At 34.5% G+C, this 22,748-nt stretch overlaps 2 protein-coding genes across 6 annotated transcripts in view; one reads left to right on the top strand and one right to left on the bottom strand.

Annotated features, from left to right (window-relative positions):
* Positions 1 to 16,670, top strand: part of LOC135103106 (uncharacterized) — a 35,661-nt gene extending 18,991 nt beyond the window's left edge. For all 5 annotated transcript variants that reach the window (XM_064009149.1, XM_064009135.1, XM_064009143.1 and 2 more), the window contains 8 exons: positions 84 to 177; positions 1,059 to 2,486; positions 3,144 to 3,289; positions 4,375 to 4,486; positions 5,422 to 5,601; positions 7,255 to 7,347; positions 9,186 to 9,329; positions 13,198 to 16,670. In XM_064009149.1, coding sequence (XP_063865219.1) covers positions 84 to 177; positions 1,059 to 2,486; positions 3,144 to 3,289; positions 4,375 to 4,486; positions 5,422 to 5,601; positions 7,255 to 7,347; positions 9,186 to 9,329; positions 13,198 to 13,278 — 2,278 coding nt within the window. In that variant the 3' untranslated portion in view covers positions 13,279 to 16,670. The remainder of the gene's footprint in view (positions 1 to 83; positions 178 to 1,058; positions 2,487 to 3,143; positions 3,290 to 4,374; positions 4,487 to 5,421; positions 5,602 to 7,254; positions 7,348 to 9,185; positions 9,330 to 13,197) is intronic.
* Positions 16,671 to 16,902: 232 nt separating this feature from the next.
* Positions 16,903 to 22,748, bottom strand: part of LOC135103101 (dimethyladenosine transferase 2, mitochondrial-like) — an 8,087-nt gene continuing 2,241 nt past the window's right edge. Inside the window, exons 2-4 of the mRNA XM_064009119.1 lie at positions 20,561 to 21,563; positions 19,680 to 19,805; positions 16,903 to 18,689 (exon numbers count right to left, since the gene is read on the bottom strand). Coding sequence (XP_063865189.1) covers positions 18,468 to 18,689; positions 19,680 to 19,805; positions 20,561 to 21,562 — 1,350 coding nt within the window. The 5' untranslated portion in view covers position 21,563 and the 3' untranslated portion in view covers positions 16,903 to 18,467. The remainder of the gene's footprint in view (positions 18,690 to 19,679; positions 19,806 to 20,560; positions 21,564 to 22,748) is intronic.

The following is a 22,748-nucleotide window of genomic DNA, read 5'->3' as shown; positions in this document are numbered from 1 at the left end:
ATATAGAAGATTAAAAGATTCTTTTCATCAGGATATTAAGATATTTAACAAAAGTTAGTCACTGGGATAATTTCTAATGACAGTGTGAAGATGTATGTGGAGGACAAGAACAGCCACCAGGGACCTCTGTCATTTGCTGTAACGCCAACAATGACTGTGGGTCAGCTTAGAGAAAAGGTATGTAGCTGCAAAATTTGCTTGTATATATATATATATATATATATATATATATATATATATATATATATATATATATATATATATATATATATATATATATACCAACTGCCTTCTATGAAGAAATAATTAAAAAAGAAAATTGCTCTCAATGTTATCATCATTGTCATCATCGTCATGGTCATTATCATGTCATCATTAAAAACCCAAAAAATGCTATTATAAACATTCTATGCAGGATGCAAGCATAGTACAAACAAGCCATTCTTAATCTTTGTATGTCTGTCTGTCTTTTGCTTGAAACTCTCTCTCTCTCTCTCTCTCTCTCTCTCTCTCTCTCTCTCTCTCTCTCTCTCTCTCTCTCTCTCTCTCTCTCTCTCTCTCTCTCTCTCTCTCTCTCTCTCTCTCTCTCTCTCTCTCTCTCATCTTTTATGTACTTTTCATTGAATTTTTAAATTCTTTCTTTTCATTGCCTTTTACCTATTTTAGTTCTAATTTGATTCTTTAGCTTGCCTCAGCATCTATTATTAATAACATCTTGGTGTGTCCTGTCTTTTTTTTTATATACATATGGCAGGAATATTTCCTCATTAACCATTTCTTTTATCAATTAGTTTTATCATTTTGTTAACCATCATTAGTATTTTTCTTTTTTTCCATGTTTGTCCTCCTTTTTACCTGTGTAATTTTCAATAGTGCAGCTGAGTTGTGGCCATTTTACATTTTATATATGAAAGGAATTGTTGATAATAATACATGTTTTTTTATATATATATTTATGAATCTATCTGTCATTAGATAGAATGTATACTCAGCATATTTTCTACTATTACAGATAATTAACAGTTTTAATGTACTAACTTCTACCATTTAAATTATAGGTTTGTCAAGACTTTGGCTTTCCACCTGAAGTGCAACGATGGATTTTAGGAAAGCGGTTGGCCGATGATGATCACCTCACTCTTGAACATCACAGGGTGACCTCCGAGGGCTGCCCTATCTTCCTCTACCTTGTGGCACCTGAACTGGAATCTCAGGCAAATGCTTCCAAAAAGAGGAAAGGTCTAGGGCAAAGTGGTTATGGAGAAAATTCTCAAGAACTTGGAGCATCAGGAGGTGGAGCTAATGACAAACCAAGGTATTTGAAGGTTTATGATGATGAAGGCAATGTGGAGTACAGATATTATAATCCTGACTCAAGGAGATATGAAGTTAGTGCTGACATTGATGGTAGTGATGGAGATGATGATGATGAGGAGGGGGAGGAGGTGGAAGAGGAGGAGGAGGAGGAGGAGGAGGAGGAGGAAGATGAATATGACGATGATGATGATACTCTTGAAGAAGATGAGATAGAAGAAAATAAAACTGATAGGGAGAAAGTATATCAAAATATCAACCAGAATGAAGATGGAAAATATGGACAAAGTACCCGAGTATATGATGCACAGGATATTAAATATTCACTTAAACCACTTGTTACTACACATCCCAACACCAATGATGCAAATAGTTTATTAAATCAGAAGAATTTATTGAATGGACACTCTGGTGCTACAAATGATAATCAGGTAATGACTTCCAAAAATAATGCTATTAATCTGTATGCAAATGAGTCAGGCCTCACCCATAACTCAGCAGCACTTAAAGAACCAGAGCACAAAACTAAAATTAATTTAAACCAGTTTGGTCAAAGGATGGGTATAGAAAATTCCAATGGCAATGAACCAACAGCTGTAAATCAGATGAAGCAAGATAACTTACAGCATAAATGGCAACCTCAGCAGCCTCAGTCTCATCATATGAAAGGACATTCAGATGCAGGTTCAACTGTACAGCCTCAGTTGATACTGAATAATAATGAAAACAGTGCACCATTGGGAAAACCATTACAAAAAGAGGATTGTGACACAAAACAACAAAGTGACAAAAATAATCAACAAAGGCAGATTTCCCAAAAAGAAAAATCACATGACTCTCAGTTATCAGAAGTAGGACCCAAGTCAGCAATGAAATCTCAACCACAACAAAATTCAAAGAACCATGAAATGCAGTTACCAAGTGAATCAAATAAGCAGCAGTTATCAGAACCTGAAAAACAGAAGCATCAGTCTCAGCAGCAAACACTCAACAAGAGCTCTCCAGATGTCCAGCCAAACAAATCTCAGAAAGAGCTTCCATCCACATCCGGAGCTCATGGTTGGGTGTGTCCTTCATGTACTCTTGTCAACAAATGGTCCAGGCCTGGCTGTGAGGCCTGTGCCACTGAGCGGCCCGGCACATCACACCAAGTTGCTGGAGCTGTGGACAAGGTCTGTATGTGCATTGTTTTGTCTTGGAGGTGGTCATGCCTGAATAAAGCTTGTGGCTTGAATAGTATAGGTATATACATCCATATATAACCTTTCAGGCTACATATTTAGAGCTAATTTGGAATTTGTGAATGAACTTTTTTGTCTGCACTTCAGTTTATGAAGTTAAAAATAGAGTAATCTTGTTCTTTGTCTTGATTTATGAATGCAAAATTGATATTTGTAAACAAAATTCTGAAAAAAAATTACCCATTATTAAAAATGCATTAAATGGAAAATATCATAGTTTATGATAATTCATAATTTACAGATATTATGCTTATATACAAATGTAAAATTGTGATTCATAAGTAGTACTAATTAGCATGATGTTTTCATGAAGTTAGCATTATGTGTGGCTCATCTGCATTTGAAGTACTCAGAATTATGTAAGCTGTAATTTTAAAACTTAAACCTTTGTAAGTAAAAGATTATTGTATACATGCCTTTAGATAAGAATTTGAGGAATATTTATGAAGGGACAGGGACCTTCATAAGGATGAGCCATAGTTACCAAGTGTTCATTTTCATCACCACTATGGCCAGTCTCATTACTTCACAATCACACATTTTCATTTTTAGCCAGACCATTGTGTATTAACCTTTTCATTGCTTCAGGACTCTGGCTTGGGTGCTGTTGTGTCTGTGCTGGACCGCCAGGGGTACGTGCCCAACCCTGATCCTTTTGAATGCAGAGTTTGCTTTATGGATGTGGACTCAGGGAAGGGCGTGGTGCTGAGGGATTGCCTTCATACTTTTTGCAGGTCAGTAAAATGTCTGAGCTGAAAGACTCTTGTTTATGCATGACATCCCTATAGTGAAAATTAATTGCAAAAGATAAGAGATGTCAAACTCTAATGATATTTATTGATATTATTAGACTCTTACAGCCCACATAGATCTTGCAGAGGTTTCCAGGATTATAAAAAATTAATACTGTTTCAGATTAAAATCTTTATTGCCTAGACAGAGATCATATATATTTAAACTGAAGTAGTGGTGTATTAGAGTTATATGGCCATACAGTTAATATTTCTTTGGTTTGTCTGTAGTTTTTACTGTTTTTTCCTGTTTTAGATTTAATTTGATTCTTTAACATTAAGACCAGTGCAATTTATACCGTCACAACACTTTGGCAGCACCAAAATTTGCTGGACTAATAATATAAAATTCCAGTGTAATTTAACAATGAAGTAACAGTTTGGTCTGAATATTATTAATCTTTGCTTTGTCATTCTCATTGATTTAGAGCAAACAAAGGTCTCCACATTCCTTTCACTTTCCTTTGATATTTTTCCCACACGCATTTTTATGTCATGTACCCTCCTCATGTTCACTTTGCCAGTGTATCTTAAACTTATCATTTCTTATTTCCATATCCATACACAGTATAGTGAATGGGTAAATTAAATGGACCACTTTATTTTATTCAGTCATTTTGTAAGTCTTGATTTCATAGTTATCATATCTGTACATATTAAAACTTCTTGTACTGTGAGTACTTCTTAGGTATGTATACCCTACACTTCAAAAAATTTTCTTGCTTTTATTTATTTATTTTATTTTATTTATTTTTTCCATCGATTCCCTTGGTATCCATAACAATATATTACTGAACTGCACCTTGTATGTTTTCCATCACCACAATAGAATTTTAAAGACTACTTACATGGCCATCATCTCTTACATTTCATAACTTTCTGTTGTTCTCACCCCTTTACAATCATTTGAAGGGAAGACATTACTCCCTGTGGAATATGCTCTGAGTAACTGTAACAATTATATGTACACTCAGATACCTAGTATGCAGCATACATATATCAGAACTTGACACATCTTCTCATTCCAGGGATTGCTTGGCCAATGCTATCAAATATTCTGATACAGCAGATGTTAAGTGCCCCTACAGGGACAACCAGTACTCCTGTGACTCATCTTTGCAGGACAGAGAAATAAAAGCTGTAAGTTACTTATCTATCATCAGCTTGTGGCATATAGTTTTGTTATTACTCCATGTGATGTCTATACACCAGAATATTTTGGGAATGTTTTGGGACACCATCACATAATGACAAAAAAAGTTCATAAGTAGTATAGAGTTAGTACTTTATTCTCTTCATTGGAAGTTGAGGTGTAAAAGCAGTAAGCCTACATAATTTTGTTAACATAGTGCAGATTGGCTACTGCCACATATCCACAACCCTGTGATTTTTATTGTTTTATTATGTTTTGTATTTATGTTGCAAGTGGTGTCTTATCATTTCAGTAAATACAAAACAGCAATAATAATCACAAAATTCAGGTCTATCAGAAGAAAACAAGAAGTGATGAAAACAGCAATGAATATATTAATGACAGTGCCTTCAAGTGCATGAGTTGGGCAGCACTATGCACACATATCCATGTTGGTATACACTGCCTCTTCAAATTTCACCGACATAATCATTGATTTTCTGGAAATTTATATAACATTATTTATCAAACAATAAACTCTGAGAGTTATTGTGTGCCAGCATGGTGGCAGTGCAACCTCACCCAAGTACTTGATGTAAATTTTGGCAGTGCATTCATTAATATTTTTTAATGCATTATTTATTACTGCTTAGCCTTGGGACTCTTGTTTGTTGAATAATTCTGTAGTAGTTTAAGGTCCTGCTGTTATTCTCCAGTTTTACTCCTTGGTTTGAGAAAATGTAACCTAGAATATATAGCATTAATTCTTAATGGTAAAATGTTCATAGTGGTAACCCTTCCACAGAATTCACTCTTGCTTATTTTGTAGAAAAACATGTCTCATATCCCATCAAATATGGTACATAGCTAACTTGTAGATGGTTACAAAAAATGTATCTATATAGATAACTCATTGTAATTTTTTATTTATGTGTCTGGCTAGTTATTGACTGCGAAGGAATATGAACAGCACCTAAACAAGTCCGTGAAGCAGGCTGAGGGTGCCATGCAGAATGTGTTCCACTGCAAGACTCCTGACTGTCCAGGATTCTGCCAGTTTGAAGACAATGTAAATGAATTCCATTGTGATGTCTGTGGAAAGGACAACTGCCTTACTTGTCAGGTGATTATTGCATGTGTTGGTGGGAAGAAATTTAGGTAACACAAGGGAAAACTTTCAAATGAAATAACTTAGATTGATTGTATTTGTTCAAATAAAGTTAATGGACACTCTTATGTAGAAAAGACAAGTTGTTTTTTATATGTTAATTTTTTAACAGAATATTGTAATATTTATGGGTTGGTTCTTTATGTTCATTTTCTTCTCTCTGCATCACTGTAAGGAAACATGAAGTAGGCTGTGGAAAGAGAAGGGCTACACAGAATGTCTGGGTTTATTCTCCCTTAATGTAGGTCCAACAACAGAGTACCAAGTTCATCAAAGCTTTGGCCTCAGTCTCCACTTGCACATGCTGCCCATACTGCCATCAGGCATGCATTTGTCAGCATAATATTACATATAAGGAGAAAATTCTTTGGCTAATCAGTAAACTCCTCTCCCCCAGTCCAGTATTGTTTATGCTTACTTTTATTTATCTATTATTCTTATATACAAGGCAGATTTTGCAAGCTTTCAGTCTCAGGACATTTTTGCTGACTTTTCCACTTTTCATTCGGTTGTTGCAACAACAGGCAAGAAATCTTTCTAATCACTTCACTTTATTTAATTTTTTCACAAGTTTTGACAGGGGGCATTCTGTCTCCTCCTAGAAAACAAAGGTAGAGGTTTAAGGAATGGACTCAAAATGTAGGTATAAATTGTGTAACTCCAACCCTGCTTGCGTAAGCCAGGCTGCCAAATTCAGGCTTCTGCTCATAACTTTAGCATTGTATTGGTTGTGCTTTGACCAAGTGACAAGATCTGTTAAGGAAGCATATTGAAGAAATTCTACCATATTGATGATTTTGATTCTTAGAATTTAATTTATTCAGAAACTTTTGTGCAGTGTCGATATGAAAGCTTATGAATCCAAGGCCTTGACATCCATTACGCTAATATAGTATGCACCACACAGTTGTTTGTTAAAATACAGTGTATCCTATGTGCCTTAATGGCCCTTCCATCATAAGAGTTGTTATTGTTTTCACCATGAAGTAAAATAGTGTACAAGATAAATGTACAGTAACTTAATGCAGTTATTTCACCTCTTCTAAAAAATCCCATTTACTTTTTATTCCTTTTATAGCAAAATGTCATTTTATTCTTCATGTACTGAAAACATGTACTGCAAAACAGCAAAATAAGAACTAGGGAAATAAAAAATATTTGATGAATTTAGAGTTATTATATTATGAAAGTATTAAATCAATGACAGATATTTTCTTAATTTTCTATATATGGTAGTTGGCATACTATATTGTGTGAAGCAAGAGGTGGTTGTGCATGACAGAGATGAATGGAGGTCAGTATTGAATGCATTAATGGGTTTGATGACATCTTGTTTGATCACTTATGCCATGTGAGGATGAGTGCTTGCATGTGGGTACCTTGTCTTTTTTATCTCCCTTTGTGTGGGATGTTGGCCTGGTATATAGTAAGCTGATAGATAGGTACATTGTATCATTAGATAACTCATATACATTCATCAAAGCTCATCCTGGGAAATGTAGACTGAATTTAAACTAAGAATATATATTCATGCTGAAATTTAGCAGAAGCATGGCTACTCTTGAATCTAAATAGTAATGGTACTGTGATCCATTCCTCCACACCCAGGCCCAGCATGGAGGCATCACCTGCCAGGAGTACCAGGATGACCTTGCTAATAAGGTGGATGAAGCAGCTATGAAGACAAAAAAATTCTTTGATGTAAGTTTTTTTTTTTTTTTTTTTTTTTCAAGTATTTCTTCATTTGTTCAACAGTGTCATTACATTTCTTGTTTGATTATGAAAAGAGGGGAAACATAAAGAGCATTATAATTAAAGTAACACTTTATGTAAGACTTGCATTTTTAATTGTGTTATTACATTACAGTGTTATAAAAGTTGTGATACACACAGTATATTATCTTGCTTTATAATTGAGGCACCAGTGAGTTCTATTAAGTATCTTTAGTGCAGGTCTTTACATCTGCTGAATGTCAATTAAAAAAAAAAAAAAAACATATAAGTGACTAATTCAGTCAAACATACCTAGAATTAGGAATCCTTTTTCCAGAATGTTAAAAGCCAGAAATTCCAAAATGTCGATTTCAAGGGATGATATTTATCTTTAATTAATTCTCATTATCAGGCTTGTACAGCACAAGAGTGATATCAGAATGTTCAATAATGTATTTTTCCTGCACAATACATTCAATATAACAATAAGTTTTATGAATGAAATTCAAGTTACAATTGATTTTGTTAAATGTAACTTCATGTTTAGTAAGTGAGTAAGTGATGTGCATTCTAAAATCTTGGGGAAAAAGAATAAATAAATGAATAAGTATAAACAAATAAATAAAGTCTGGGACATTTTAGATACAGTGCATTCAAGACAAAGGACTCTTGACTAGTATTTGAATAATGAATTACACTAAACTGTGCCTGACCTGGAGCTGAATATCTTGGATCACAGATAAGTCAGACACTTTTGTGCCTTTGGATAAGTGTTGGATATCTCAGGTTGTCAGCTGAGATATACTGCGAAGTTGATTAGATACTTGATATCTCAGATTTTTCTCTGAGATATATGGGGGAGTTGGACACTTGGATAAACATCAGATATTTGTCTAATATACTATTTTACAGTAGAGCATCACATCTTGTGTTATCCTGAGTCATCTAAATGAAGGAATAGGAAAAAATAACCACTGACTGAAATGACCTTTGGTTTTAACACAGCTACAAGAACAATAAATTGTGGTGAGGCACATGGTGCCATTGAAAGAGGCGAGTGTGGGGGGATGCAGTGACACAGTCAGTGCTGCCAGTGCCTTAGAAAAATATTTTCATGATGTGCATCAGAAAAGATGGATACATATTTAAATATTAAATATCAAATACATACCGAATTTGAATATCAGATATTAATGCTTTCCTCTATACTGTGCATAATACATAACCATCTTATATCTACAATGGTATGCACATTGGAAACATTGCCTGGTCTGTCCAGCCTTTGTCCTGCTGCGTCACACTGATGTTCACGATGGCTTCTGAGGCTACATCGGGTTTTCCCTTGATAACTTATATTTTTGCATTTCTTGGATTGACGTCCCTCACAATTAATCTGACTTAGGCAGGGTTTACTGTACTGATATGTATAATACATATTATGTTTTATATTAGTTTGTATGATAGTGAAAAAAAGTAATCCTTTTCAAAATTCTCAGAAGCCCTGTGTATTCTTCTGTCTCTTCACTCTAAATTATAGTGTAACTTTATCAACATAGTTATCTCATATGATTCATAATGATGCACTTACTTAACTAAAATCTTAAAGAAATGAGTTTGTTATTTGAATTTCTTGTATTAAATTCACATGTATTGTTTTGAAATTAAAGTTTACTAGACACTATACACAGGAAGTATTTTTTTTTTTTTTTTTTTTTTTTACTGTTATTCTGTCTCATTTACTTGGCTCACTTTCCTGAAAATTCCCTCTAGTGATCTGTTATTATTCATGTTATTCTGATCTTTCCTAAGTTATTCTTGTCACTTAGGACATGATTCGTCGAGGTGATGGCCTGCCCTGCCCCAAATGTTCTGTGATGCTGGTGCGCAAGTGGGGCTGTGACTGGATGCGATGTCCCATGTGCCGCACTGAAATTTGTTGGGTTACCAGAGGGCCACGGTGGGGACCTGGGGTATGTATAGTATTGTTTGTGTTCAGTGTAAGAGCAAGTATAGTTGATAGAATAATTCTTTTTACAATCATAAAATTTAGTTGTTTACATGCATGGAACTTACATTAATTTGATATATCACTCTATTTATTTCTCTTAGTATATAAGTATATAAGATTGTGTTAAAAAAACTGTCCTTAAGCTATGTCAACCCTTTACTGAGTGCCTCCATGAGAGAATAGGGCTACTTATTACTGTGTCAGTGAATCATACATTGGAACTAGAGAAATTTATCAAGTATGTTATTATTGATATTATTTTAGATACAAGTTTGACTGTCAAAATTAGTTTAGCTAAGTCTGCATTATAATTATAGGATGTCTTACATCCAATGCTGTTCCATTTAGCAGAGATTATGGAAGAATAATGTTGACTTGAGTAAACTGACAGTTTTCCACCCCCATATTTTTTTGTTTGTTTGAGGAAATAAGACTCAGAGAAGTTTTCTTTTTTCCTATATTTTGTTAATAAGTTAGCATTTTTGATGTATGACATTACTGTGTATCACAATTTATCAAAGAATCCAGGATAATTGGGGTGTTCGCTATGGGTTGAGTTGCCAGTGATCGCCAGTTGTTTTAATGTAGAGGTCAGTCAATGCTCCCACAGTTCTCTGGAGAAGCACATTCTAAAAGTCCCTCTCATGATACATCTTGATGTACTGTACCCATATGCTACAAAACATTGATCCTAAGTGTTTATGCTAATGGTATCCTCAGGATTTGATGATGCACACTCTACCATACAGTTATTATAAATTAAATACTTGAAACTAGGCTTTCAGTGTTTTTACATTTATTTCTAGTCTCCTGCTACATATTTAGTTTGAAACATTTTTCCACTGGTTTCTACAGGGACTAATGGTTTGTCTGACAAATGCCAAAAAGAATTGAGCAAGTATTATTTGGAGATGGCTAAAAATGTTCACAATATTTTATTAGTTGGTTTGATAACACACAAATGACGAAAAGATTTTTTTCCCAGTTGACCACCTTTTATATATAAGATTCAGTCAGCTGGTGAATCTGGCAGTTTCTTCCAGACCATAGTGAATGCCCTAATTCACTGTAATTCAGATTTACACCTGAGTGTCAGTAATATTTGAATTGTTTTCACTGCTACAAATGACAATAGAGGGAAGCATCTCAGTGTAGGCTGGAGTACATTCATGTTTTGCCTTCTCTTCTCTCTCATCTGCTAGCTTCAGTGACATTTAATTTTCTGCTGCTGTGGTGTGCTTCCAATAATGGGTTGTTACCTTGTTCTTCTATTAGGAAAAAATGCTGTAGGGAAATTATGTTTGTAACACTGCATATTGTTTGTTCATTAGATGGGAAGCAAAGTGAAAAAGTAGTCTAGTGTCTGATAGTGTTCTAATGAAATTAATGCAGCTCTAGTGATATACACACACACACACACACACACACACATCTGTTAATTGAATTCAGTATAGGCAGTGGTCCAGTAGAAAATAGGAATGAAATTTACAAGAATGGGAGATATAATTATAGGAAAGCAGATTTTATCAGGTTGAAGGAATATTTTGCAGAGGCTAAATGGAAACAACTGTTCATGGCAAAGAGTACACAGGAAAAGTGGGACATATTCATGGAAATTTATAATGAAGGGGTCAGTAGATATGTACTGAAGATCAAAACAAAGGAAGTGAAAAAGAAAAGAAGTCTGGTTTAATAAGAGATGTATAACAGCAAGAAAAGAAAAAGAAGCAGCATGGAATAGATGGAGAAAAAAAGGAGGAAGTGAGAAATGGGAAGATTTCAGGAAGGCAAGAAACGAATATATCAGAATCCTGAGAGATGAAGAAAGGAATTATGAGAAAGATATAGTTAACAAATGCAAAGATGAGCCGAAGTTATTCTTCAGATATGTGAATGGGAAGATGAAAAACAAGCAAACAATAGATGAATTAATGAAAGATGACATTACATATGAAGATACACGGTTACAAGCAGAATTAATGAACAAGTGCTTCCAGTCAGTATTCACCAAAGAAAGCAAATTTGAAGGAAAAAGAGCATGGCACAGAGACAATGTGATGAGAGAGATACAGGTGGACATAAGTGAAATTAAGATTATGAAAGATTTGGATCAAGGACCAGATGGAGTGTCCAACTGGATACTTAAGGAATGTTGTGAACAACTGGCAGAAGGTATACACAATACCATAGTATGTTCTTTTAAGGAAGGAAAAATTCCTCTAGACTGGAAGAGAGCCAATATTGTGCCCATTTTTAAAGGAGGTAATAAAGAAGATCCTTTGAATTACAGACCAATGTCCCTAACAAGTGTGGTGGCAAAAATAGCGAAAAGAATAGTTAAAAACAGATGGATGGAATATTTAGAAGAAACACATACATTGACTGACAGACAATTTGGTTTCAGAAGTGGAAGATCTTGTGTCACGAATTTAGTGAGCTTTTATAGTAGAGCAATTGATATAATTCAAGAGAGAGAGGGTTGGGCAGACTGTGTTTATTTAGACCTAAAAAAAGCATTTGATAAAGTACCTCACCAGAGACTGCTATGGAAAATTCAAAATGTAGTGGGTTTGCAAGGAAACACACTGAATTAGATTACAAACTTCTTGAGGGATAGAGAAATGAGAACAGTAATAAAGGGAGAAAAATCAGAATGGTGTAGAGTTACAAGTGGAGTACCACAGGGGACAGTCTTAGCCCCCATAATGTTTCTGGTGTATGTCAATTATATAGTGGATGAGGTTGACAGTTATATAAGTCTGTTTGCAGACGATGCAAAATCATTGAAAAGAATGGAAAACAATATGGATTATGAAATGTTACATAAAGATCTAAATAAGATATATAAATGGAGTAAGAAATGGGAAATGGAATTCAATGCAAAGAAATGCAAGGTGATGGAATTAGGAAAAAGCAAAAGAAGATTGACAAGTTTCCACACCATGGGAGGAGTGGAAATTAAGAAAACCAAAGAAGAAACAGACTTTGGAATTACAATCAGTGATAATTTGTCACCAGAAAAACATGTCAACAAAATAGTTGGGGAAACCTATGAGTTACTAGGAAAGATGAAAGGGGCATTTGCTTACATGGATGAAGAGATGATGAAAAAGTTAATGGAATATGTGATTCGACCAAGACTGGAATATGCCACAATTGTTTGGTCACCCCATAATAAAAAGGAAATAAGGAAAATAGAAAGGATCCAAAGAGCTGCAACTAAATTGGTACCAAGTTTGTGAGATTTAACCTACGAAGAAAGATTAAAGAGATTGAAGCTTCCATTATTACAAGAGAGAAGAGAAAGAGGAGACCTGATTGCTATATACAGAGCTTTAAATGGTAAGGATCAAGTTGACAAAGAAGACTTATTTGTGTGGGACTCAAGAGATACAAGAGGACATGGAGTGAAATTGAGGAAAACAGCAAGTAGAAGAGATATCAAGAAATATGGTTTCCCAAATGGAAGCATAGAAATATGGAACAACTTAGATGAAACAGTGGTACAAGCAACAAATATTCATGAATTTTAAGTTAAGCTGGATGCTTACAGATATAGAGACAGGACAGCATGAACATAGCTCTTTTCCTGTAAAACACAACTAGGTAAATACACAGTTAGGTAAATACAACTAGGTAAATACACACACACACACACACACACACCTTTCAGAAAGTTCCTTATTTTAAATGTTATTTCTGTGAAGAGAACAAATGGGTCTCTTCTTATTTATTTGTTTTTTTTTCTGCTGAATAACATGGAGATTTAGTGTAATTGATAATGATGATGATTGTATAGAAAGTAAATTACATTTCTCTCCATATTTCAGGGTCCAGGAGATGTGTCTGGTGGGTGCAAGTGTGGAATCCGGGGCCAAAAATGTCATCCAAAGTGTACTTATTGTCACTAGCACTGTCTCTTGCTGGCTCTTATGTTATGGAAAGATATTATGCTGTAGGCTTCTGAGTGAGAATATCTGACTGTAAAAGATAATGTACAATTCAAACTCCATTTTCAAAACTTTCATATTTGCAATTTACATTTTAGGAGAGATAAAATGTGAGCATTCCTCACAATCATGCATCCTTATGCTAATTAGTGGCTTCCATTCACTGTTCATGCTTGATGGCAGAGGGAAGGTGATGAGGTTTTTATTCTTCCTTGCAAAATAGTTGATAAATGGATACAGTAAACCACTGATGTCAGGAATATCAAATATGATAAATGCTGCAAGCCAACTGAACAAGTCTCACATTTAACAAACTGTTCATCATTAAAGGCAAAAATAATGAACCCTCAGAGCCTCCCAAACAATTACTGCATGTAGCAAACTAATTTTTGCTAAATGTAGAAGAAAGTTGGTAAAGCTAGAGTGATCACTGTTTTTATATATATTACTGAACAACTTCCCTAATACAGCAACCTCAGTTCATGAAGAGCTCCTGCTATAATGATAACTGGATACATCACATTTTTAGATACAACTCCAGGTAGATAATTAAATCAAGGATATACTATATTTGGAGAAACCTGTGGAAGATATTGTGACCACCTAATCCTAATCAGCTTTGTGCTGTGTTTAAGAAGTTTATTATCCATCAAGACCTCAAAGGGCACAGGGATGAGGATGATTTAATGACATAATACCACTTGGTGTCTTTCATCCTTCCTCTCACAATGCTATTATGATTATTTTGCATTTTCCTCTTCAGCATTTTCTTATTATTACAAGCCATCACTTCTCACACATGAGGTAACATTAAAAAAAATAAATAAATAATAATAAAATAAAATCCTGGCCAATGAAGAGAGAGAGAGAGAGAGAGAGAGAGAGAGAGAGAGAGAGAGAGAGAGAGAGAGAGAGAGAGAGAGAGAGAGAGACTGAACGGAGCCAAGCTAAATGAAGTAGATGAGACTAATTAAAAAATATATTTAAATATAGTTAAAAAATATATATTTAAATTATAATTTTTCATGTTTTTTATGTTGTATGATTTTCTCTTCATAAAACTAACATCCCAAATATTTGAGGTGTTACATTAAATAGTAGAAGGCTCAGAAATATTGAAAACCACTTTTTTCTTCTTTTCTTCACATCTATACAAAATTATTTGTAAATGCAAACTTTTGCACCACCAATGATTACAGTGGTACATTGAAAATTTATGCTGCAAATTATTTTACATTTCTCTTAAGATATTTTCTGTATATATCTATTATTCTTTCAGTTCACTCTGACTACATTGTTATTTTTTTATGTCTAACTTGAAATTTCATATTTTCTTATATTTAATTTTAATTTTTTACATTTTTATAACATTTTCATATATTTATGTGCCAGTATGTGCACATAAATAGTATGAAAATATATACACAGTATATACATTCACGTGCTCATTCACACACACACACACACACACACACACATATATATATATATATATATATATATATATATATATATATATATATATATATATATATATATATATATATATATATATATATATATTAGTTTTGCTCATATAGTGAAGTATTTGATTTACCCTTTTAATCAGTCACTCTAATATTTATTCCTCCACAGCCTGACACAAGTTCCTATGGTTTAGCCAGGCAACTTCACACAGGTTCCAGTGGTGCATTCCTTCTCTATATATCACATTGCTTTAATCTATTCTGTTCTTTTATCTTCCCAGATGTTCAGTTCCCCTGTCATTCAATACTCCTTTCATCCTCCCTCTTCATCCCCTTGCTTTGTTACCTATTCAAGATCTCTTTATTTTCCGAACCATTCTTTCTGCATGGCAATTCCACTTCAGCCTTTCCTATTCTGCTCTCTCCAGAAAAATGATAAACCAATTTCTACGTATCTCTCACTCTGTTGTTACACACCATATCACAAAATTTCACAAAAGACTTCAAAAACTTATACTGCTTTGGCAAGCACTTATGGCAAATAATTAGTTATCAGCATTAATGGTGTTGTAACTCTTCACATTCCTATGTCAGTGGGAATCCTGATGACTACTTCCAGTCATTACTTGTGTAGACAAAGCATTAGATCATCATTTTACTTGAGCCATGACAAAGAAGCCATATGACCAACTATTTTGGTTGAATGTATATCTTCTTAATTCCCCATAAATATTCAACTTTGTCATTATTCAGCAAAGTTTTGGATGTTGTGGATGCTGTTACTCCGTCTTATTTTTTACCAGCCTTTGGTCAATGCAAAGGAAAAAAAAATAAGCCTCCCCTAGGTGGGTTAGGAAGGATTAAGCCATATATCATGCAGCTCTACAGCTTGAGGCATCTCAACATGGATCCTGGGATTTAAGGTCACAAATCCTTGACTCAAGTCACACACCTGTCCACTACCAGATGTATAGGGATCACATTAAAAGAAACACACCTAGATTGTCTTCACACCCAAGTGGTTCAATCCCAGAGCTTCTCAGTTGTGAGATGACAGTTATCTGTTGAAAGCCCCTCATAATGAGAAGGTTCCTGTATGGAAGCCTGCTGTGAGGGGCCCAGGAGGGAAGTTTTGAAGTGAAAGAAATGAAAAAGATATCCTATAAAGATCAAAGAAAGTGAGTCAATCTGTTGCTTGGGAGTTGACTTGGAAATTATGTTGTTTCCCATTTTTTACTTGTAATAGTTTGTGTGTTACACTGTTTATGAAAATGGAGATTGGAGTGTATAGACTGCATAATATCCAACTAGATTTCAACATTCATAGCACCTGCTGATCTTAACACAAGTCGTGTATTAATGAGGTAGGACAAATATCTGTGATATAGTCTGCTATTACTTATATTGAGGCAGTGCAGTTACTCACTGGTAATTGCAACATATTAATAATGGAGCACATAAAAGTGAGGAAAACCCACCATATGATCATCAGTTCTTGAATATTTTATATTGTATTATATATTCATGCTGGAATGAATTATTCATTTACTAGGCATTGGTTGGAATGGAAAATATTACTCTAGTCAGTTTGTCTTATCTAGTCAGTTTTGGGGAAAAATGAGATTTATATAATACAAGCCTGATTGTACTTAACAGTGCAGTACAGGTGCCCCACAATTCAACATATTTAGGACTCTACCCCCTACCCAGTTGGTGGAATTTATGCATTAACCAAAACCTAAGCATAAGTTTTGTACTTTAACCCTTCATAAGGTCTGTCAGACTCATTTTGTACATTTTTGTATTCTTGCTATTTATGTACATGTCCTGCAAATAGAAATTACTGTGAAATGATGTGTAATATACTCAAGAAAATATAATATATGATTAATGGCTAAAAATATCCCAAGAAAAAAAGTCATAAAACTACAGTATAAAGGCTTGAGATTGGTTGTGGTTGCTCAGTTATGAATGTGTGTGTGTGTGTGCGTGTGTGTGTGTGTGTATATATATATATATATATATATATATATATATATATATATATATATATATATATATATATATATATATATATATATATATATATAAAGCCAACAAAAGGGAAAACAAAGGTAAATGCATTTGTTTATTTTTTATTGAAACAGCATGGCACCAGTGTTTGAATATTTAAAGCTCTAACAGGATGTTGTATAGAATCTACAGTAATGCCACTCCCTCTGCAAGCCATCCAACTGTGATACCAATTCTATAGTATCTGTGGATCTGTACTCTGGAATTGCTTTACTTCACAGCCATATATTTTTTTTTACTAAACATCCCACAGTTTACCTATCGTTTTTTTTTTTTTAGATATACCATATCTTCTCATAATGGAAGCACATCTTAGTTTTTTTTCCCAGTGCATTTTCTTCCATATTAAAGTTTTTTTCTTTCTTTCCCCAAGTACTGATAGGGTATCATCCAATAAATACAAGATACAACATGGATTTACATGATGCAGGATAAGACAACTAAGCAGCTAGCATGTAGTAATGTGCAAAAGCTCTGATTAATATCTCCTGATTACTGATGAGGTGTGACTTCATTCATGTTATTACCTTTTTCCACCACACTGTACAGGTTGCTCAGTATGCCTTCTCTTACTTACAGCAGCTGTTTCTGTACATCTGTTAGGTTGTCTGTTTTTAGCATGACATGATACTGTGACCACCTCTCACTCTGCAAGAAGTGTGCTCTCCAGAAGTGAGGAACCTGCTCTTATTGTGCAAGAGGACTGACAAGTGCTTGATATGCCAGCACTTCAGGATTAACCTTTCTGGGAACATAAGACATAATTCTGTTCAAAATCTCTAAAGTAACAATGCATTCCCTACTCACTCTTATTAGATGTATCCAACTAGAATATTCTTTCTTGAGTGAGTTACAGAAGAGTGACAGCCAAAACTCTTTGGAATACACAGGACAAGATACATTATGATTGAAGGAAACGCTATATAAATAACAGGAACCCCATAAGAGCTTTGTGCTATGTTGCATGATATCTATTTGAACATGGTGAAAATCTTGTCAACTAAATTTTATTTTTATCATATGACATTTTCATTTTATTTGCTAGAATCAACTGTTCAACTCTGCAAGTTTGATGTTTCAGGATGTTTTGGCACATCAACCAAGCTGTCATTCAAGATGACAAAAATTTAGCAGCACTGCTATAGTTATACTCTGTTATGTAACTGACACTGTGGGGAGTGCTGAGTCAAAATCATTCATAATATCTTAAAGACTATGAGGTAAGCTGTTTCCAATTTAATTATATAATCTTAAAGGCACTGTAAAACACATCTCTTTTACATTTTATCCTATTGGATTACATTAACTGTGAAAGATAATACTTCCATGCATGTGAAGTGGATAATGTTTTTTTTCTTTCTTTCTTTTTCTCTTGTCTACACACCTTCCTGCCATGATCATACATAAAGTTCCAACAATTTTACCCACTTCACTGCCTTTTCTAATTATTTTCTTTGTCACCCTTGAAAGCCTTGTGCTACATTCTTTACACCTCGACTCATCCCTGTCATAGAACAGAAATATTCTCTCTCTACTATCAGCTGCTGAAGGAAAATCTATAGTATAGTACGAAATTTCAAATTTTTCAAAAGTTCAGCTAGAAAGTTACTTTCAATTTTCCAAGAACTCATGGTCATCCAAGTCAACAGTTTCATCAGTTGATTTACTCTCTAGCATTTCTTCATCTTTTGATCCATATCTTGCAACAAACTGTTGTCTCTGGTAATGGAAAGTGGATTCCTGATATGATGGTAAATTTTTGAAAATCTTGTAGGCTTGCAATAATTGCTCTGTTGATAACTCTCTTGGATGTGCAAATACATGGAAGCCATTCTGAAAAGATGAAAAATACCAGAAACAAGAAAATAACTAACAGAAAATAAAAAATACTGAACTGATAAAATTATCCTAGTGTAAGTATTGTCAGCCTAAATGCAGCATTTACCAGTGATTATTACTGTCATGTCTCAATTTACAATACACATCACCTGTGTGATAAGCAATGGGGAAGGGAAGGCAAACTGGAAAAAAGTAAACAACAAAGATATAAATAATAATAATAATAATAATAATAATAATAATAATAATAATAATAATAATAATAATAATAATGATAATGATAATAATAATAATACTCAGTCTGAACCATACTCCATATACAATTTGCTCATGACTGGGCATGTGAGATAACCTTTGCATGAGGAGCAAATCACAAAATGAAATGTTCCTTTCATTTATCTCTTCCAATGGGGCAGAAGTATGTACACATGTAGGTGTATGTGACTTCCAGCCCTACAACTGTTTTCACTATACAGTATCCTTTCACAATATACTGGAATATGGAGACGTATTCTGAATGCCCATGTCGGAGGTGAACTGAATATGTAAAAAGAATTGTGAAAAAGTATAATATTTAGAATTTTTATTTACTTTTTTTTTTTCATTACTGTAGAAGATAGTATACAGTAATCAGGTACATTCCAGTTAACAAGTGAGTGTATTCCTTTCTGGTAAACAGTCAGCAGGTGTGTGTTACTCAGTGGTCTACAGTCAGCAGGTGTTCCTGAGTGGTCTACAGTCAGCAGGTGTGTGTTCCTGAGTGGTCTACAGTCAGCAGGTGTATTCCTCAGTGATCCAGAGAGAGAGAGAGAGAGAGAGAGAGAGAGAGAGAGAGAGAGAGAGAGAGAGAGAGAGAGAGAGAGAGAGAGAGAGAGAGAGAGAGAGAGAGAGAGAGAGAGAGAGAGAGAGAGAGAGAGAGTGTGTGTGTGTGTGTGTGTGTACCAGTGATGCTGATTTAGTACAGGTAAGGGGAAGGAAGCTTACCTTAATAAGCACTGGGCCACAGTCAGGAATCCAGCGCTCCATCCCTATGATAAGTGAATCAGCCCTCTTGATGCGAGATATTGTGTTCATGAAGTAGTGGAAACTCTCCAGCTCTTTCTTTGGCACCTGTTTAAAAAGTGAAGCAATGCATTCAGATATCTGCAATGATCTCTGTTCTTAAATCCAAAATAAGCAAAGTAAATAATACAATGACTTACGTTATAGTCAAGGTATTTGAAAGAAGATTGATAGTTAGGCCAGGGAGGCCACAGAATAATGAAGTCCCTTACATAAAATGGTAGCCTTATATATTATATATCATGATACTTGTATTCACATTTCCCTCAGCACTTCATGGCATTCATATCCCCATCATTATCACCTTTCCTCCCCCTAGACACAAACATCTACTGCATCCCTTTCTCAACTTCTATTTTATTTCATACTATTTTCATAGTAAATCAGATGAAACTGTTGACTTAAGTGACCACATTAACATTAACACATTAATATCAACAGTTTTAGTATAGATTTGACAGTTGATTGACAAGAAGTTTTTCATACATGTATTCCAAAGTTGACTTATGTAAGTTACTGTTGCTATCTTTCCATATCACCCATCCAATGGTTACTAAATTGCTCATTACTGGTGACAGTATAACATCTGTATTTGCCTTGTGCTGAGGAATAAAAAGTTAAAGTAATACTGAAGTATGAGATCAGTGGATAAAAAGCACAGTGCTTTAGATGTTAGGATCATAATGATTGTCAGGTCCTAAGATAATTTCTGGGATCTTTTGTATTCCCAGTTACTACAAAAATACTGAATAACTCTAAAACCTGAATATGATGCATTCCACTGCAATACCCAGTTCACTTACCTCCTGGAGAAACTCCTTCTTTGGTGAAATCTTGACAAGATACATGTCATCATTATCTCTCATTTTTTTCCTAAACTTGGTGCAGATAGGATAGAAACTTTCCTTAGATGCCACATGTAAGGTCTCCACATTAAAGTAGTATTGAAATTGTAGACCATGGCTATTATATACATAATTAAGGTCACGGGTTATTTTACAATATATGCTGAAAGGGATGTATATGTACAGGACAGGTGAGATTTCTCTAAATAAAGAACACTGAAAGGTATATGAGAAAATCAGTCTAGCAATAAATTTTGCATCATATATCACACCAACTATCTTTACAGGCAAAAATTCAGATCCTTCTTTTCTCAATATAGGATCTAAAAAGTTCTGCAATATTGGCTTCTCAGGTTCCTTTTGATCTATGATATAATATCCATAGAATTTTTCAAAATCATACTTTTGTACCTGGAGACGACTTGAATATTGAGGCAGCAGCAACTTTTCAAAATTAGACCTGAGTTTGTTGTTGGGCTCATAAACTACCACACTGTTTTCAGTCTCAGTTAAAATTATTTCAGTTAGCAGCCCAATCCCAGGAGAAGATTCAACTATGATATCACTGTCTCCTAGATCTTTTTTCAAATATGTTACAAGTGTTTCTGCTACATTTATGTCCACTATATGTTGTCTTCTTGTGCCTTTGGATCCCTTCAGAAGGAGTTTTATCTTTTTACTGAGATCATGAATGGTTTTGTCTTGACTAATTTTACTGCTGTCTTCTGAAAAAGTGGGCTGTAAAAAGGCTGAATCTGAATCTTCTCCAGTAAGAGAATTTTTTCTTTCTGTTACTCTACTGACTGTTTCAAGACGCACAGAGCCCTTACAGAAGTTTCTGTTTTCTGCAATTCCTATATTTCTTTTTGTGGAAATCTTATTCATATATTTTTGACAAGCAAAATATAAGTATGATGGCTTTGGAGCAAAGCTTGTCCTGGAGAATCTTGTAAGCATCATCCTGTGAAAGTAAAAATATTTTATTACAAAATTACATATTCAGAATAGTGACATGAATCATGAAAAGAACGTTAACATTACTCATATATTTACAGACTCTCTTGATATCAACAAATTGCATCTTTTGTATTTTATTCTATCTAATAAAATAAATATAAAGACCTAAAACAGGAACAAGATCACACAAGCTGAAGAGCATACTGGTTATTACTTGGGAGGAAAGTAAGAGTGCATGATTCCAATGTATGATATATGAAATATATTAGGAAAATGCTTGTGTGATGGCTGGATCTTTGTCTTTGTCATAAAAAATCAAGTTCACCTAATGCTGCATATTCATCATCATCATCAGCCTACACAAGTTCACTGTGGGACAAAGACCACCTTCATTGGTTATGGGAAGCTGAGCTAGACACCATGTCATGCTGGGTTCAGGTGTCTTAGCACAGGATCAGTGTAAAAGGAGATGGAAAAATTATATTTGTTCAGCCAAAACTAAGCTCGTTAGCCCCCACACCACTCGCCAACTTCTCTATACAAAAAATTGTGAGCTTTGAGAAAAATGGGAAGTAACAGTTTTCACTAGAGGTGAAAGTCTCAATGACAGAAATCACACAAAAATATGAAAAGATAATTTTTTATAAAAATCAAGAAAATTCCCTCAGCCAACATGTAGCAAATCTGAAAAATGTAATGCAGGTGAAACTTTAAATTCAGCCAGGACTACACACAACAATGTGCTGGCCTTCTTTCTTCTGCCTTTGTGGACCTTTGCCATCACCAGACTGGTCAGATGGTAGCCTTCTTGTTAATAAATTATATAAATCATAAAATGTGTGAGAGTACAGCATGCACAGGCATCACAGTAGCCTGCTATGGGTGGGCTAAAACTACACTAGATGTTCATAATGATAGGTAAATTTAAGATGGTAACATAATTTTATTGAATGATAACTTATTACATTAGGCTACACTGTTTATGTGGTTTGCTTTCACTCTGATCTTGATTAATAAGATGTGGCTCTTCTTGCTATGACCTGTGGGATGTTGGCTTTATGATGTCCCATTTTATTTCTCATACCAAGCACTGCCTGTCAGCACCAGCACAAGAAGTAATGGCAAATATTGGGAAAACAGATGTGAGCACTGAAGAGTTCCTTGGCTCATGCTGCCAATCAGTTACAAG

Source organism: Scylla paramamosain, chromosome 1, assembly GCF_035594125.1.
Source record: "Scylla paramamosain isolate STU-SP2022 chromosome 1, ASM3559412v1, whole genome shotgun sequence".
NCBI lineage: Eukaryota > Metazoa > Arthropoda > Malacostraca > Decapoda > Portunidae > Scylla > Scylla paramamosain.
The sequence above is the reverse complement of the archived record's forward strand: the minus strand, read 5'-3'. Positions and strand labels throughout refer to the sequence as shown.